This window comes from Apis laboriosa, unplaced genomic scaffold, assembly GCF_014066325.1.
Source record: "Apis laboriosa isolate Shangri-la unplaced genomic scaffold, ASM1406632v1 scaffold71_cov137, whole genome shotgun sequence".
NCBI lineage: Eukaryota > Metazoa > Arthropoda > Insecta > Hymenoptera > Apidae > Apis > Apis laboriosa.
In genome coordinates this window covers 94,985-110,051 of record NW_025224229.1, presented here as the reverse complement: position 1 = coordinate 110,051, position 15,067 = coordinate 94,985, and the positions used below count along the sequence as shown (strand labels likewise).

Genomic DNA, 15,067 nt, shown 5'->3' with positions numbered 1-15,067 from the left:
TTGTTTATTTTTTATGAATAAATCATTAATTGAATAATTTAAAAAATTTCTAATTTTTATTTCTAAAAATCTTAATAGAAATTGGTATCATAAAATTTATAAAATGTGAATTATCTGTATTATAATATGAATAATTAGAATATTGATTATAGAATATTGAATATAGAATAATGATTATAAATACTTATTCTATGAAAGATTGTTTTATTTTGATAAAGATTTTAACGTATATTTTCTTCACACATATATATTTATGAAATGAAAATACTGAGATACTTTCTATAAAAAACAGCAACTGCTATATCATTTCGAATTTAATTAAGGTCATGAGCGTGTTCGTTCGCCACAGAAACAATGACGTGAAGAGTTTCCACAACAATCATGATCTTATATGACAACAATAGATCATTTTTTCTCAGAATCTTCCGGTAAAAGTTCTCGTTTGTTGTTAAAGAAATAACATAAGAGATTAATTTGAAAAAATCGATTATATAGGTCTATATAATGTAAATATTTGAAAAATAGATATAAGATAAAGATATACTTTTTTTTATATCAAAATATAAAAAAGATTTTTTATTTTTTATTGTTTTTTGTATATATATTTGTATACACATTAAGTTGCTAGAAAAAATCAAAATTATAGATATGATTTTCTAATAGTGAAAAATATTTATCTCTATAATTTTCCTGATTTAATATATGATTTATATATTTTCACTAAAAGATAGTAATAGTTGATTAATTTTTAATATTGCTAAAGCTTTGAAGTTTTTTTTTTAGAATATATTTTTAAACATATTTCTTAATTTTTTGATTCTTACTTTTATTATATTATCAATTTAAAATTTTTTCTATATTTTAAATTTATTAATATATTAAAATATATATCTAAAATGATTAAAATATAAATGAGTAAATTAAAAATAATTGTAAAATAATACTTCTTTTTTTTAATTTATTTCAAATCTAATCTTTTTTCACTCAAAGTTATTTCAAGTGAGATATATTATCTGCTGAAAGAATAAGAATTATATTATTATAAATTATTATATATAAATTTTAAATTAATAAATTATAAATTATTAAACAAAAATTTATAAAATCAATGAAAATAATTTTTAAATGCTTTGCTGTAATTCAAAAAATTTGTTTTGATTAAATTCAGATTTTAAATATAATTTAAATTAAATAATATTAAATATTATAAAAGGAAGCTTAGAAAAAATAAGAATTATTCACAAATAATTTCTATTTGTATCTATTTAAAATTCAATTATAGTCATTATATAGTCATAAGATTCAATTTATATATTCACTATATATCTATCTTATAAAATACTTACAGTATTTTTTTAAAATATAACAAATCTCTAGTCATAAAATTAGAATTATATACAAAAATTTAAGTTTCTGCAATGTTGTAATACAATAGATAAATTGTTTATGATTTCTCAAATTATTATTAACTATTTAGATAATCATATATACAAAGAAATTAATTTTTCATTGATTACCTTTGAATTTAATTTTTATTGGTCATTAATTATTTCAAATAAAACATATAACTCTCTATGTGTAAATAAATAATAAATTATAAATTCTAAATAAATTAAAATGAAAATAAATGAAAATATTGCAATTTATATATCGTAAAAGTTTTTAATTCGAGATAACAAATTGTTCTTTTAAACTTATCTCTAAATTCTATATATATAAAAATATTATCTTTTTTTTCAGTTGAAACTTTCTAATATTTTTTAATCTTATATTAATTCAGTTATTAATATATACTTTTGTAATACAATTTAAATGTTAAAAATATAAACGTTCTTTAAATATTTCTCTACGCTATTTCATGGGATTTTAAATTTTAGTCACGGAATTATGGTAAAATGATCGCTTTTTTCAATTGATGAAACAACATGAATCGGAATACGATTTCCTTTCACCATATAATTGGGAAAGTTTAAAACATTGTCAAACATGTATGTGGAATACGTATAAATGTGCATTACTATAGCATCTGAATACAAATAAGTACTTCCTTTGGATGCTTTCCAATTATGCAAAATCGAAAGTGGTGAACACAAAAGAAAATATGTATATTATTAATAATATAACTATATATATTGTATGTGTATTCATAAAAAAAAGTTCACGAAATGTCTAAACATAAACTTTTAATTCGTTTAAACAAAATTTAAATTTAATAGCATTAAAAAATCAATTTCAAAAAGTGATAAATGTTTTCATAATATAACTGTAGTTCGTTGAAGAATTTATTGTTTTATACATTTCAGATTTATGTTATTCATTATCATGCGTTTCACTTTTTCATTTAGTAAAGTAATATTTATAATAATAAATTCATAATTAGAAAAAACTATTAATAATGTTACATTAATAATTTATATTATTAATTATCTTAATTTATCTTAATTTATTTAATAATATTTAATAGTATAACAAATTGAAATTTCTACTATATAATTAAGAAATACAATTGTAATTAAGAAACTTATGTGTACGCTTACCTGTGTACAGATCCTTAAAATTAGTTTAATTCTATTATTAATTTTACAATATATTTAATTTTATGTATTTACAAAATGCACAATTAAATTAATTTTTATATGAATGGAAAAATATTTTTATAATAATTCTTAGTATAAAAGATAAAAATAAAAATAGAAAACAAATCTCAATAAAACGAACATTTTTACAAAAATATACAATCACAGAAATATTTATATTCTTACAAAAATTACAAAAATTTAATCTTTTTAATTTTTCTTTTTAATTTTTTCCTAAGTTTTTAATAAAACTTTATTAGAATCTAATAAATTACATATGTAGTAATTTTTTTTAGCGAAATATCACTTTAACGAAATGAAATTAATAGTCAAAATTTTAATATAGTTTTGTAATACGAGTTTAAATTAGACAAAATATTAAATTATAAAATGTTTAGTTTTTAATATTTTTTTATTTTGTTATGAAAAATATTTGCAGATGAAATTGTTTTCAAAATTGAAAAAGTGATATAACTTTTGGAGATTGATTTCACTCCCTCAAAGAAATTTTCTGTCGATAAGAAAATTATTCCATGTATAACTCATTAAGCTCTACATAAACTTCAATAAAATTAAACTTTAAAATTAAAATTTTCAAATAATATGATTTTCTTGTAATATAAATATACGAATATTTCTGTGACTGATTATATATTTATTTATTTTACAAATAACTAACCTATTGACTTATATTGACTTAGTGCTATTAGTATTCGCTGGCCGTAATAAGATTGAAATCGTCTATTGGAAACACACTTGTCTCATTTATATTTTGATACACGAAGATCAAATAATAAAAAAGTTCTTAAAATTGAAAGGGTGATACAGTCAAATATTTACAATTAAAAATTGTGTCCTTCAGCCTTCATATTTTTTTTCATAATATTTGCGTCATCGTTTAGCTCGTGATACCTATAAATAATGTCATTAAATTCATATAAATTCATATAAATTTAATAATTAGCAATCAACAATGTCTTTATTCGAATAATTTTCTGTTTTTAAAATTATTGAAAAGATACCAAAAAAAAAAAAAACGCAAGAATATCATTTAATTTAACATTTTCAATGTTTGATGATCACCTTTGAATGTCCAGAATAAAGTACTGGTCCATCCGCAATATCGTCAGTTTCCTCATCATTTTCGTCCGGATTCAACGAAGCAAATTCTTCGTGTTCCATGATTCCCCACAAAGGGATGTTCTCCTTTCCCGTGGATGCTACAGCAAGATTATTTACAGCTTGTGGAAGTACTTGATAAGCTTTTTCGATAGCCTCGAATTCGTTTAAATTATTTTTATTGTTGCTTGTATCATTGACAATCGGTTCACTTGATCGTTGCAAATTTTTTTGTTCCTCTTTCTTTTGTTGTTTTGTTAAACCGTTTTTCGAAGGTACTTCCGGTGTTGGTAATGGCGTTACCACGTAAACTCGTTCTTTATTTACAGGCGATATCGACACAGAATGCGATTCCCATGTCGATTTTTCTTCTATTGCGGATTTATTTACGCTATGCACGCTACTGCTTTTTAGATTATTTATGTGTGCAATTTTCACGGACTGAAAATCAACAATTAAGATATTTATGAGAAAAATTGATTGAAAAATTATACGAATAATTACTATATTATACAAATATTATAATTATACAAATATTATTAAAGCATATTTAAAAAAAGATAAATTAATAAAAGTAGCAAAAATTTTTTTAAAAAATTTTAAATTGTTATAAAAATTAAAATGTTGAAAATGAATTTTTGAATAAGTTTTGTTTTTTGGTGGATTTTAATATTTTTAATTTTATGTTACAATATCTATAGAAATATTAAATATGTAAAAAAAATTATATGTTGACGATAAATACGTATAATTTTATATCATATTAATAAGAAAATTATATTTCAAAAAATATTCAAAAAATATTCATTAGATAAGTAGATTTTTCTTCAAAAATAGCTAAATATTTAAGATATGGATTATTTAAATTAAAATGAATCTTAAAAATAGAAAAATCTATTTATTATTCAGTTTTCTTAAAGCGTGAATCTTTTTATCATAAAGTTCTATTTCGAATTCTTGCTTTAGTATTTCTTCTTTCACTTAACGACAAATTTAATTTAATTTAATTTAAAAATTTTAAAAATTTTTTAAACAAAAATATCCTGATTAAAAAATTCAATTTAAAGATAATTCATAAACAGATTAGTAAATACTATAATATATATATATCTTTTTTTTTTAATAAGACAAATAAATTAAATATATAGTTCAAAAAATATATTAATATCAGAAATATATTTTTTTATGAATATTTATAATATAAAAAAATTTCAGATGTATTTTTTGCATTTTATATGGTAATAATGATTTAGAGATTACTGTAGAAAAATAATATCAAAAATATTAATAATAGTAAAGCATCATTATTATAAATACACTGTAAATCATTAATTCACAATTTACAAGATGAAAAATAACAATTTGGAAATAAATATAATGAAAGGTGAAAATTAGAGTTTATAAAGGTAGCACATAATAAATTACCGGCTGCATTTCTTCAATATGATTACTTGCGGATCCTTCGTGTTCTACTTCATTGAAACTAAAGCCAGCCAAAGAATACGTTTTCACACTTTCATTGTGATCTTTCAACTGGTTCCCGTGGTCGCCTGGTTCCGTCGTTGTCAAGTATTCAGTTGGAATTTTCTTTGACGGTGAAAGATAAGGGTGCAAGGAACTAGGTAAAATCGTGCTAAATGTTGTAGGTTTTGAATATTCCTAAAGAAAAATGTTTTATTAGTTATTTTTTATTCTCTTTATTACAATAATTTTGTTCTGCGATATAGAGAATCATCCATTGAAAAAAAATATTAATCATATTAATATTAATCATATTAATATTTTTTTACTATTATATTCAATATTTTTTATATTTTTTATATTTTTTGGAAAATTAAAAAAGAATTGTTAAGAATTAGAGTTGTATCATAGAGCTGTATATTAATTAATTTGAACAATTTAAAATTAGAAAAAAATTTAATAAAAAAAATCATCATGTTAAATGATTTCTAATTTTCAAAAAAGATAATAAAATAAATAAAATTTTTCTTAAAAAAAAAGAAATATGAAAATTATGTAACAAGTATAGAAAAATTAACTAAAATCAAATAAAATCTGGGTAAAATCGTGATCTATTTATAAAGTAGTTTAAAACTTTCTAGCATCCAAATATCGTCATCATTTTAATGATTTATCAAAAGCATATACGATTTCTATTTATTAAAATTATAATTTTGCATTTGTTTTTCATTTTATTGTTTTTAAAATTATACAATTTTATTCATAAGAAATTTATTATTATTATTAATTAATTTTAAATAATTTTTCTCCTTATTATATTATATAACTTTATAATTATATATATAATAATAAGATATATGTGTATTTTTTTTTATAATTATAATATTATAAGCTTACTTGTATCGTCCAGTTATCGATATTTTTCTGTAATCTGCGTACGTCAATGGAATTGTTTGCTTTTGCTGTAGTGCTTCGTGAATTCTCGGGTCTTAGTGATTGGACGTTCAATTTGTTCGAATTGTTGAAATTGAATTGCGATTGAAATTGATTAACAACCCGAATTTCATTTCTATATTCTTGTTGCAGGTAATTATCATCGTTCAATTCACTTCGAGGAGGAATCTTTCTTGACTGTGTTCGATTGAAATTAGTTTTAACACTCCAATCTCCGTAAGATTGTTGAAACGGAATTGGCGTATATTCTGACGTATACGGTATGATGACTTGTACCTAAAATATTATTATTTTAATAAATTTATATAATTCAGACATATGAAATATTTGTGACATTATAATTATAGAAATATTACATTTATAAATTCACATTTTGTGTGTATTTTGTGTAATATATCAATCAGATAATATTGAAGATAGAGAAAAAAAAAATTATAAGTGTTATTAAGTAAAATTTCATATCGTTTTAATCTTCTCTTTATAAGATAAAATTTTTAATTAAATTTAAGGAGATCGTATATACTATATTGCTTCATCATTTTATTAATATATATTTCGAATAATTCAATTTTATAAATAAACTAAAATATCTAATAATTATTATTATAAATAATAATATATCGATCTTTTACATGTTATAAAATTTAATTTATTATATTAATTATATCAATGTTTCAATTATTATTAAAATTAAATCTCGTTGAAAAAGAAATTTACGCAACAAATTTACAATTATTTTATTTTAATAATTATTATATTTTAAATTAACTATAATTTTTCTATAAAAATTCTATCGTAATATACTATCATATATGAATTCTTTTATTTTACCTACTTGTTTATTTCGCTTCATATTTTGTTGCTTCTGAAACGTATCTTTGACATTTCTTAAATCTAAACTATCTTGCTTCCAAAAATTCTTAGTTTCTAGAACAGAATTGTTTGATTTAGCAAGATGATTCAAAAACGCTTGATTTCTCGAAGAATCGTTCGACGTATTCATGGACAAATTTGGCCACAAATATCCCGGTTGTTCGGATGGCGGAATATATGAAACATCTTGTTGATTCGTATATTGTGTAGTAATTGTTGACATTTCGACATCCTGATTTTTATTATTATTATGATTTAAAAAAACCTCATTAGTGGTTGTCGAAGTTCCAAAAATATTGTTAACACTTTGAATATCCGACGAAGTATAAGAATCAGTCGGTTTGACAAAGCTCGATGAATCCTCGAAGTATATATTGTTGGTTTCTAAACTATAATCCGTAGTTGTCTTCATCGTATTATCGGAAGCATCATCGATATCGTTGTATCCATTAGTGGAAGTCGGCCATTGTGCATCTGTTCGACTTTCGCCATTTTTCGTCAGATCCAACAGTGGCGATTCTTCATAATGTATCGATTCCTCTTTCGAGGCAAAACTCGTTTCAGGTGTCTGAGTCGTTACATGAGAATTTTTCACGACACTTCCGCTAGGAGATAAATCAGAATAATTCAAATTTTCCACACTTTGGTGAAAAGTTGAAGTACCGAAGCTTGCCGATGGATTTAAATCTGGCGGTAAATAATTCAAATCGATATTCGGGATTGGGTTCGATTTAAACGATTCTTGATAATCATTTTGATTGGGGAATTCGTGATTTTTAAGATTCGAACCAAAACTATTAACAGTATTCTGAACGTGTGATACAGGCTGATTTATAACTCCGCCATTTTCTTGGTTCAAGATCGAAGGATTATTGCTATATCCTTGATCAAAAAATGGTCCTGATATAGAAGATTGAGTATTGAGAATAGAACTGTCGTATGATTCTTTATGATCTGTAAGCCCTTTGTTTATTTCATTTTGGTTTTGAAGTATTCCTTCATTAACTTCCGTTCCAATGGATCTTACATCATTGTTGTTATGAATATTATAGCGTTCGTCGTTAATTTCGGGGTTTTTGTATTCTTGGCCACTCAACGGTATTACAGAAACAGGCGGTGATTCGAAATTTTCTATCTCTGATGGATTTTGAGACGGTCTATCGAAAGGTTTTATTTCGTACAGTGGAGACACTGATGCAGAATATAATTGTGGATTTGGTAATGGATCGTTGAATGGATTTTGATCAACGGGTGTCTGAGAAATTTCTGGTATTCTGATCTCATGCGAAGCAGCGAATTGGACGTCGTGATTTGCTTGATTGCTAAGAGGGAGATAACTGTTCGAAAGTTGGGCAGGGGGAGAAGGAAGAGGAGGATAATTGTCAGAATGGCCTCCACTTTGCATTGGAATCCAAGGAACTTTATTACAAGGATTGCATTGTTTCCCTTTGTTCGTTGATACATGAATTGCACGATGGTTTTTCTGAGCACGTTGCACATCGAGAAAATTGTCTAAAGGGACATTGTAAAATTGTAAACTTGGACCAGGGGGAGGGCTACGTGGTGGACCAAGATGGGAGACGGAAGAAGCTGTGTGCAAGAGACCAGGATATTGAGCAGGAGCGGATGAAGTAATAGGGAAATGTAGAGATGGACCAGTTTGAGATCCAATTGAAGGATGAAGAAGCGAACCAGTTTGAGGTTCAAATGGAGGATAAGGTGGTGGAGGTGGAGGTGGACCAAGTTGCAGAGCAGAATGCAAATTAAATGTCGATGGGGCATAAGATTGAGGGGGTGGAGGATAAGATACTTCAATGTGTGATGGTGCTTTTAGTGGTGCAGAAGTGGAAGAACCGTAATTAAAGGGATTTAACCAGTTCATCAATTGTGAGAGATATCCTGGTGATTCCGTCGGCAAAGAATTTGTCACTCTTCCTGTTCTCAGAGAATGAGATTTTGATATCGGAGGTGGAACTAAATATTCATTTAATCCGATCCTTCGACTGCGCCGACTAATATTTGGACCATTAAAGAACGATTCGCTTCGATCAGTCTTCAAACATGACGATGTATCACATATAAAGATGAATAGCAATAGTGTTAACGAGACCTATAAAAGCATATATATTGACGATTAGATTAAATTTTAAATTTACTTCGTATTTAGATATTCCACATCATCTTTAAAACGAAAGTGTATAACTTATATAAAATATAACATAAAGTGTAAAATAAAGTGTAAAATAAAGAAAAAGTGTAAAATAAAGAATAAAATTTTCAAACATAGATTTATAAATAATTATAGATTTATTGAAACGATTTGATATCACGTATATCACGAGAAATAATGTATCATAAATTCAATAATAATTAATAAATATCAAATTTCTAACAGAGAAAATTCATGAATTTATATTCTAAGAAAACTTTGTATACTTCTCACAGTAGCCAATAACTATGGAAAATAAACACATAGGGTAAATTGAAGTAGGTCATTTCCTGAGGAACTTTCAGTACCGTTTCGAATTATGCCAGAGCTACTACATAATTTCTCTTAAATTAAAATACTTCTATATTTCTATACTAATTATATAAATTTTATTTCCACATTTCATATTTAACCAATTATGTATTTTCGATTTAACAAGATACTTTAAAAGATGCTAAAAATGAATGAAAATTATTTTTGTAATTATATGCAAATACATTTAGTCACAAAAAACTATTCGCATTCTATATTACAAAAATTTAAAACTCTTTTTAATTCTTTATTTTTAAAAAATTTTTTTACTTTTAATAAAATTTTGTGTTTAAAATATAATGAATGTTACATATGTAACAATTTTTTTTAAATAGAACATCATTTTAAGTAAGAAAATGAAATCAGCATTTCAGTACTACTTCTTTCAGAATTCAGAATTTTAAATTATAAATATTTAATGTTTTATCATTTTATTGTAAAAAAATATCCTTAGATAAGATTGTTTCCAAAATTAAAAAAATATTGAAACTTTTGGAGGTTAAGTTCATTCTCTCAAAAGGATTTATCAGTGAAAAAAATTGCTCCATGTATAATTCATTATGTTTTACACAGATATAAAATTTTCTTGTAACATAGGATATAAATATTTTTTTATATCTTGATTATATAGACATAACAATAGTTCAAACTTTGTAAAAACTAATTATTTATTAGTCTTCTTCTTCATCACTGTATAAATTAATATTTGAATAAATTATCAAAACAAAAGGTTAGAAGAGAAAGGGGAGCAAGCATGATATAAAATCAAGTATATAGAAGATTTGAACGGGCAACTATGAGTTTCTCACGAGTTACAAAGTCAATGGTGTTCCTGTGGAGTTCCACGTACTATTTTACGTTTATCGTGAAATATGCGAACGTGTGAGAAAGAACGAGAGTATTCGTGGATCACCATATTTATCGCGAGAACCGGAACTGCATAAGAAAGTGAACAAACGGAAACGAAAAAAAAAAAAAAGACATAGTCTCTTCATATCACTTTTAAACCTACTAACATCAAAGTCAGTGTGCTTTATATTTTTAGCTCCAGACAAGAAATGGTTGCTCAAGCGAAAGTAACAAAATGTGCAATTTTTTGTCATTCGTTGTCTTTGTAAATATTTTAGAAAAGAAGAGATAAGATAATATGATTTTTAAATGATTAAAATAATTTTTAAATGAATTTTAAATGATTTTTAAAAATTAAAATAAATAATTTGATAATAAATTTGTTATTTAATCGAATTCGAATCGAGAATGAAATTTATTTATTAGTTTTTTTCGAATAATATTTTGAAAATAATTGAAATTTTATATTATATTAATTGTTGTTTGATAGGCAATAACAATAATTTTATATCGTCTATATTATTTTTAGTTCCTGTTAAAACAGGATTTTTAGCACATTGCTTCAAAGAAAAATTCTTAATAAACTTTGATATTATTTCAATTGTACATATATATAGCAATGTATGTAATTGATATTAGATACAGTTTATTTAGTCAATTAAAGAAATTTGAGATATGAATATTTAGAAATATGATAAACTAAAGAAACAATATTTATTTTTTAATTGAAAATTATTCCTGAAATATTACATTCAAAATAAATATTGAACAATAAATTTGTAGTAATAATTGTAATAATAAGAAACAATAATAAGAAAAACATTTATAAATACAATTATTTTTATCAAAAATAAAAACAAATAACAAATAATTTAGACTATAAAATAAAAAATAATAAATCATTTAATTAAAAATACATTAATATATTCTTTATTTGAAATATTTTATTATAAATATAATTATATATTACATATATATTATAAATATTTTATTATAAATACTTTTTATTTATTTATTTTCGATATTATATAGAAATAAAGTTTAAATATTAAATTCGATATAAATATGCTTTTTATATAAGAAAATATAAAAAATTAACAAACAAAACTTTTATTTTAATCTTAAAATTCATCATTTATACATAATGCAGAATTATTATTAAATCACTTATACCTAAGATATATTTGTTAAAAAAAAAAAATTATTATAACATTTATAACGATACTCTTACTAACAAGATATAGATAATTGAGTCATTAAAATTACATTGTCATCTAATTTTGGTTATCAAAAAACAATATGTGCTCGGTCGTGAGATAGATCTTTTCTTCATTGAAGAGTAGGTGGTTCACACACAGTAATAGTAAAGATATATAAGAGATATTCAGTATAGCAGGGATAATGTAGGTAAGTGTGCTGTGGGTATTACGAGAGTCGGCCTACAGTGAAAAGATGTAATACGTGGTTGCATGTAATCTGTATAATATGCATTCAGCAAAGTGTTAGTGCGCTCATGTGAGAGATACTTGTGCCAGAATAAATATCGACGCTAATCGAGACTAACCAATCGATAATGACATTGCAATTTTCTTCTGATTATTTCAAATTGAAATAATATCGAAGTTTATTAAGAATTTTTCTTTGAAGCAATGTGTTAAAAATCCTATTTTAACAGGAACTAAAAATAATATAGACGATATAAAATTATTGTTATTGCCTTTAAATAATATAGTTACACTATTAGTTAATCAGAAAAAGTTTAAAATAGTAAATAATATTTAATTTTTTGTTGACTTTTAATATCATAAAATTAAATAATTATGATGAAAATATTAGATCAAAAGATAAAATTTTCCAATATGTACATTAACAAGCTTAACATATGGAAAAGTATAACAAAAGATTATTGATTATTAATAATTGATTGTAGAATTAAATGAAAATGAAAATATATAGATTGAATGAAATCATGATACAATAGTGAATTTAGTTTTCTGATTAATAGAAATTTTAATAATTGTTAACAGAGTTTTTTTAATACCATTTCTCAATATGATTCCTTAATAATTGTTAATAGAGTGTTTTTTAATATTTCGATTTTTAGAAGAGAGAAATTTTATTATAAATTTTATTCTAACTTATCTCAATACATAATCTTGTTTGTGTGTAATCTCTTTATAAGATAACTGTAGTAAAAAATTAACTTTCAAACAGAAAGATTCTGTTTGTTGAGAACTTAGTGAGAAGAGATAAAGTGAAAATCTTAAAATCTTACTCTAAAAAGAAACAAGTTCTAACGGTTTTAACTATCTTGTATGGGAAAAATAATTTCAGGAATACCTTGATAATGAGAGTTAATTATTGCGCATATCAAACATATTCCGGTTTTTAAAAGATAGAAAATAATAAATAAAGAATATTTAATATTTTTGTTCATTTTAATCAATGAATAGATTAAATTAAGTTAGATTAAGTTTGAATATTTAGTTTTTTAACAAATGAGAGAAAATAACAAATACAGAATATATATTTAATATTTTTATTTTCGACATTTTGTAATCGACATATAATCAATATAAGTTATTTTTATAACATAATAAAATGATCAAACAAATTTTATTTAATTTTCGAATATTTGATATAAATACGATATTTAATTTTCGAAATTATAATAAAATCTAAACGATGTTAGAATAAATCATGTTTTTTATTTTTATTATCAAAACAAATATTTATTCTAGATAAATGATTAATAGTATAGTTGCAATATTAGTTATTGATAACAATTTATTAATAAACACATGAAAATCATTTCTGATTGTAAATCTTTTTACATAACAATTAACTAATATTAGTAATAAGAAGTGACAAAATTATATATAAATATATATGAATATATGAAAAATGAAAATTATATGACAAATTATATATTACATTATAATATTACATAATAATATATTATATTATTATATATGATAAATTATATAAACATATAAATTACAATTTTATAATAAGACAATAAGACTAATAATAATAAAACAATCAATCAACTTATTTATTCTGAATTATGTATAAAAATAAATACTTTATGTATGCTTTATTTTAATAAAAATAGTTTTATAATTACAATTCAATTATGAAAAACAAATTTAATATTAAAAATTTAAAACAGAAAAACAAGTAACATTTATTTTACGTAATAAGAAAATTCAAAAGAAAAAAAGAGGAGAGAACATAAAAATAGAATTTAAACTCTAATCATACTTAATAAGGTCATAAAACTTATTCAAAGAAAATCCGTATTGACATTGATAAGAGGAAGAAACGTGCAAACGGAAAGCGACAGATTTAGGTCGTATTCGGAAGAGTTTCGCTCCTACGTTGGCACTATGCCAAACGACGAGGATCATTCGAAAGCGTCGAGCATATGTTTCCCTTGTATCGTTCACGCATTCTTGTTGGATCATGTGTGATTGACAATTCATGATGTATACAAATCAGTCTTAACTTTCGAAAGCTTTTGCAAATGATCATATCCGCGAATTAATTTTTTGATAGTTTGCCAAAAGTCAAATAAAAAAATCGTAGCAAAATTTTTCAAATCAAGAAATGCAATATGCAATTATATGGAATTTATAAAATATAATATATAGTATTTGAAATTTTTTATATATCCTTTATATTTACCTACAGACAAGTAAGTTTGTTATATTTTAACTATTAGAAGTGTGTAAATTAGTTTATTAATGTTTATTATTTATGTCAGAAAATATTTTCAAATTTTTAACAAAAAATTAAAACGTCTAAAAATAAAATTTTTTTATATGAATATATAAAACAAAAGAATGATTAAAATGATTATAATGAAAGATAAAAAATATGTATATTTTGTTCATTTGAAATTTTAGTAAGATATATATGATGAAATCAAAATGTACATTTCAAAATAATATTGGAATTAATTTCTTCGTAAAAATTTGACAAAAAAATTTAAATAATAGGAATTTTATAAGAAAAATTAAAAAAAATAAAATTTAATCTCAAAATATCTTAAAATTTTGAAGTTATTTTAAATTGTTTATTCACATTTATCAAATAAATTAATATCATACTCATACTTTAATGTTGTAAATAATTTATTAATTTATTGAAAATCGGAAGTAAACTGATCGTAAACGGATGTTAAAAAAATACTTAAATTTGGTCATGTCGTTGGATTATTGTGTTGCCAGACTTTGAATTCGTGATTTTTAACTTTCGCTTGCTATGCTTTGCATGATAAATCAAGTACTTGTTCTTTTATAAAATTCTACACAAAGAAACATATATTTAGTTCTAATAAAAATTTTAAATTAAAAAGCATAGGTTAATAATTTTAAGAGAATAATTATTCAATTCTTCTTTCAACTATACTACCAGTTATATTTTAAAGTAAATAAATAAGTAAATAAGTAAATAATAATTTTTTCCTAATACATAATAACCAATTATATTATTCCATAATATTTTATTATTTGTAACTTTCAAAATATACGTACATAAAATAATTTCTTTTTGAAAAAAAATTAAAAAACAAAAATATATTTCTTAATAAAATATAAAATTTTTTATTTAATTAAAATAAAAAAATAATTATGCTTTTTTTATTTTGTATTAAAATTAATATTCCATTAGCATTAATTATAATTTAAAGATAATTTATGAATTAATAAAG

At 22.8% G+C, this 15,067-nt stretch overlaps 1 protein-coding gene across 1 annotated transcript; it reads right to left on the bottom strand.

Annotated features, from left to right (window-relative positions):
- Nucleotides 1–3,130: 3,130 nt before the first annotated feature.
- Nucleotides 3,131–13,820, bottom strand: LOC122719260 (putative uncharacterized protein DDB_G0282133). Its single transcript, XM_043944927.1, has 6 exons — nucleotides 13,734–13,820; nucleotides 6,946–9,093; nucleotides 6,054–6,386; nucleotides 5,121–5,354; nucleotides 3,660–4,136; nucleotides 3,131–3,488 (listed from the first exon to the last, which is right to left on the bottom strand). Exons 1-6 carry the CDS (start codon nucleotides 13,818–13,820, stop codon nucleotides 3,468–3,470), a joined length of 3,300 nt encoding a protein of 1,099 aa, XP_043800862.1. The 3' UTR covers nucleotides 3,131–3,467.
- Nucleotides 13,821–15,067: the final 1,247 nt, after the last annotated feature.